Source organism: Trachurus japonicus, chromosome 18 (genome assembly GCF_045865225.1).
Source record: "Trachurus japonicus isolate A0001 chromosome 18, Traja_1.0".
Taxonomy (NCBI): domain Eukaryota; kingdom Metazoa; phylum Chordata; class Actinopteri; order Carangiformes; family Carangidae; genus Trachurus; species Trachurus japonicus.
The window spans coordinates 17335449-17340143 of NC_140924.1; the positions used below are offsets into that span (position 1 = coordinate 17335449).

At 44.2% G+C, this 4695-nt stretch overlaps 1 protein-coding gene across 1 annotated transcript; it reads right to left on the bottom strand.

Annotated features, from left to right (window-relative positions):
* Window positions 1-239: 239 nt before the first annotated feature.
* Window positions 240-4329, bottom strand: LOC146969030 (myeloid-associated differentiation marker homolog). Its single transcript, XM_085759580.1, has 2 exons — window positions 4236-4329; window positions 240-1886 (listed from the first exon to the last, which is right to left on the bottom strand). Exon 2 carries the CDS (start codon window positions 1748-1750, stop codon window positions 872-874), a length of 879 nt encoding a protein of 292 aa, XP_085615706.1. The 5' UTR covers window positions 1751-1886; window positions 4236-4329; the 3' UTR covers window positions 240-871.
* Window positions 4330-4695: the final 366 nt, after the last annotated feature.

Genomic DNA, 4695 nt, shown 5'->3' on the forward strand with positions numbered 1-4695 from the left:
CATGTTTCATTTGTCAGGTCTGCAACAGCATGTTGTACATGCTTGAATGCAATACTCTCAGAATAATTTAGCTATTTGCAAATGCCACATGTATGATTATTCTCCCTTAAGTGATAGCAGGTACATTAAAGCTCATGTTTCAGATTAAAGTATGTTTTACTTGATACAGATACAGGTAACCCTCTTTGCCCATAATGTCACTAATAAAGAATAATAATAACAGTTGCATGAATCACACATTCCTTTAAACACAAAATATTTATTGGTTTCACTAAAAGCTTAATTTGCTCAAATACACAGATTTTTTAATACTGATACTTGTGAAGTATTTTTCTTCCAAAACCTTATTAACAAAAGATAATAAGAATAATGTGTTCACAAATCTTTTCATTGGCAGGTGCACTCCTTATCAGAAAACAAAGATTGTATGTGTCTGATAAAAAAGACAAAACTTCGAAAAAAGAAAAGAAAAGAAAAAACTTTTCACTTTGGTTTACTGCTGTGTTCTCTCCAGTGTGTTTGACTTCAATGGATTTAAACAGACCTCATCTTGTTTTGATCGTCATGTGAAATCCAACATATGGATCTTTCATTTTCTACTCAACAAAAGTCACATTGGAGTTTAATCACTGTCATTGCAGATAGCTGGAAAGTATACAAACATGTGCAGATACATACACACCTAATGGAAGTGAGCTTGTGTTGTGTTATTGAGCTTTCCTTGTATCAACAGGGCTTTTTAATTCCAGCATATTACAATAAGGCAGCAAATGGTTAAAGTCATGTCAGCTACACTCAAGCTCCTTTGTTTATTCCCTTCATCACTCGCTGAGGTTTCTTTTCCTTTTCCCTTTCATTTCCTCCTTCCTTCTCAGACAGTGACAAACACCAGTCTGGCGGTGTAGGCCAGGTCGGCGAGGTACAGCAGGAAGTTGAGGGCGGTGAGCACGGCCACAGTGATCAGGTTTGTTGAGTTAGAATTGTATGAGAAATTATAATTATACTGTTTGTCAAACTGGTAGACGGGCCAGATGATGGTGGCGGTCAGGTACATGATGGCCGCCAGGAGCCCGTACGCCGACAGGAACTTGGAGAAGGGGATGGGGAGGCAGCCGGTGCACTCCCCCACACACAGCACCACCACGGCCATGGAGAGGATGAAGCAGATGCAGTACACCGCCATGCACCACTTGAGCGCCGGGTGGCGGTCGTACGAGACGGGGTTGCTGACCAGGATGAAGATGACGCACGCCACGAAGGTCTGACACACCTTCAACAAGCCCGGAGCCGTGGCCATGTATCCCGCCACCTCTCCCGGCCTGGCCTTCGTCAGGCTCACCTCCCCCATGTAGGCCACCGCCGCCAGGCAGGAGAAGACGGTGGAGACGATGAGATGGTCTCGAACCTCGCTGGAGAGAGACCGGCCCTTCAGGAAATAGATCGGGAAGATGATGGAGGCAGAGAGGCAAAGGAGGGCAGCGTAGCAGGCGATGGTGATGGGGAAGTTGTTCCAGGACACCGGTGCTCGGGCCTGGAGGCCGCACTGCTCCACCAGCAGGACCAGCAGGGTGCAGGCGAAGCTGAACACCCAGCAGAAGAGGCACCAGTCGGCCATTCCCCCCAGCTGGCCCCCGGCTCCGTGAGGCAGGTCGCCTCCGTGTGCTGCGACGCTGAAGGCCACGCAGGTGAACAACAGGGCGGCTACGCGCACCCAGAGCAGCTGGGACATGGGAAATACAATCAGAGGCATGATGATGATATACGTAGGCTATCAGTCAGTCAGGATGTGAAAACAGCTTCTGTAGTCCAGCGAGGATGTAGATAACGTCTTGGAAACTGAATGCACTGAATCCTGTGTCCAACTTGTCATATACCCCGCTGATGTTCTGCAGAAAGGACAAGAGACAGAGAGTTTGGTGAAATTATAATCAGGAGTTTTAGATGCAAAATGAAAGCAAAGTAGCCTACTACAGGATTATATTGCGTAATTTAAAGCAGAAGTAAGCGGAATGTTTGCGTTAATATACTAAGTCTTAAATAGTTATATCTTCCCACAGCAATCACTTATATAGAGTGTTTGGTCCGAAACACGGGTCTGTCAGTCACTCTGCTCTGCTGTAAGCCGAGGAGAAAACTTTCTTTGTATCCTACAACCTTTATGCAATGAGGAAAGAGAACGGCATAAAGGGGCGGTCCTCTCTGTGTGTGCAGCCAAGGGATGCGCGTGAATGTGGTGACGTAGGGACGAGGGCGGGGACTGCTAACTCCATCGGCTGACAGGAAGTTAGCCAAAACCACCGGATCGCTTACTTCTGCTTTAATGATGCATCCTTGAAGTTTCTGTAGTCTTGTAGTTTCATGTTGTAGAAATGCACAGCTGTCCAGTGACTAAACATGAGTCAATGTGAAATAGTGATAAATTGCAACATCACTAATTTAAATATTCCTTGATGGACATGTCTAGGCTCAAACTAACATTGCATAAGAAGGAATGTTTGATGGATTTTGATTTATGTTTTCAAGCTGTGACCTGTACAGGGTAGGTGTACAGGAAGTTGAAGTTTGCCTGCGGAAGCCCGGAGGGAGTTGGAAAGTCCCTCAAGTCTAAAGCTGAGGCGACTCAGTTCCAAATATTTGACGTTGCTGCCCTCTAGTGGTACACAAACTGTAGTGGTTCTTAACTCAAGTCAAGGCAGTTACTGTATCTTTAGCCAAATATAACAAATCAGAGTTTTGTCTCTGAGAGTTTGACAATCTGAACCTGTGAAACAGATTTAATCATCATTACATTAAGTGATCTCTGGACTATAAGACTAGAATTTATTCTGAATCAGATGATCATTCATTCCAGTCATAAAACACAAAGTCTTGGAAACGGGTTCTTCCTAGGTTTTAATGCAAAGAGGTGACAGGCCTGAGATCTGCAGTTTCATAAACAGTGATTTTAAAGTTGATGCAGATTTTGAGGGAGGTGTTCGTGAGTGAAAATGACATCATGTACGTAGCTCTCTTCCTTTGTCTTATACGCCCAGCTTTCTCATATAGTGCACAGTTACATGTGCATATTTCCTGTCAGTGCAGAGCATAGTGTTGCACTGCATCAGGGTGATTTATGGTAGTGTGAGCAGAGTGAGCATCTCCACAGTCAGACCATCACTGAAACACATGCACCTTTAGTCACTGGTAGTCTGATATTTCATGTAGATGTAGATTTTAAATCACATTTCTTGTGTTTGATTAAATCGACTGATAATGCTCTCTCCACAGATGCTGCGATCTCAGGTCAGAAACCTTCATTCAACAACAACAACAACAACAACAAAAAGTCCAAGACTACTGCCTCAACAGGTCAAGGGGACAGTGCACATATCATTCACAAAGCATCACTCACAGGGAAACACAAGTTCCCTCCATCGACCCACCCTAAAACTGAAAATTTCATTACTCACTAACCAAAGTACCAGCTTCCTGTTCTGCAATGAGAACACAGGAAACAGCTCTTAGTTGCTAATGGCCTGTCTGTCTGCAGGAACCTACAATGGCAAGACGAACTATAATGAGCCCTTAATCACTTTACCAGGACACAATGAGTTGGATCTCAATTGATGATACAAGCTTTAGCCTACTGCATGCAGAAGTCAGTGAATTTGAACATGAGGGTCTATACTGCTCAGAGTTTCACTACTGAGAGATGTCAGTTCAAATAGGCTACAAATGAGTCAACACTAACCTGTTGAAACACACACAGATAGAGATGTGGTTGTGTGGTGCATGAGGTTGTGCTCCAGAAGCTGGCAGGAAACCAACCTTTGGTTTTGTTAGTGGCCTTGAACATACCATGCATACCCAGGGAGGGTATTTAAAATAAACAAACCAGACTGCTGTACTGTAGGTACATCACCATGTTCAGGTTGACCATTTTCATTACTGTGAAATGAGGTCACACCAACAGAAAAAAGCTTCTTAAACTGTCTGGAAATCTTTACACAATCAGTTTTAAAGCAGAACCAAAGCTGTAAAGCGCTGGATTATTCAGTAGCGGTATATTTACTTTGCTGGGAAGACACATACATGAAAACCGGCTCAATACGCGAGTGATGAAGAGGTTTTCCGTCTCCAAATAGCGGACATACCGCGCCCAGCTCAATGCCAGAAATAGTCCATGATTGAAGCGAGCTGGTACCTTCCACATCAACTCTACGGGAGAGCAATGCATGTTAGAAGATCGACCTTACCGTTTCCTTGGCTTGAGGGTGTCCTTTTTTTTTGTATTTCATTAAACTTTAAGTTCCTGTTACGGAGTGCGTAGCGTACTTCTCTGGCGCATCCCCCCTTCTCTCATCTCAGCCACCGATACCTCCCAGCTCCACGTCTCCCACGCCCCGCGCTGGCCATATTTGGTAAAGTGTTGAATCCCTCTCCAAGCCTTTAGTGAGGTCATGGTAATTCCACTTCTCCACTGCTTCTCATATTTAGTTAGGCTGGGCTACCAATAAAAACATGCTGAGAGGCTGGGTCAAATGAAAAATCTGAATGATCCTTTTGGCAAAGATATGTGATTTGTACTCTATTTTTTTGGGTGCGTCCATTTCTCCTCCACTTCACATCTGTTTGTACTTATGGGCTTTTGAGAGATTTGCCGGATTGATGTGATTCTTTTTAAGGTTTAGGCCTTTACAAATCACATTTTCCTGA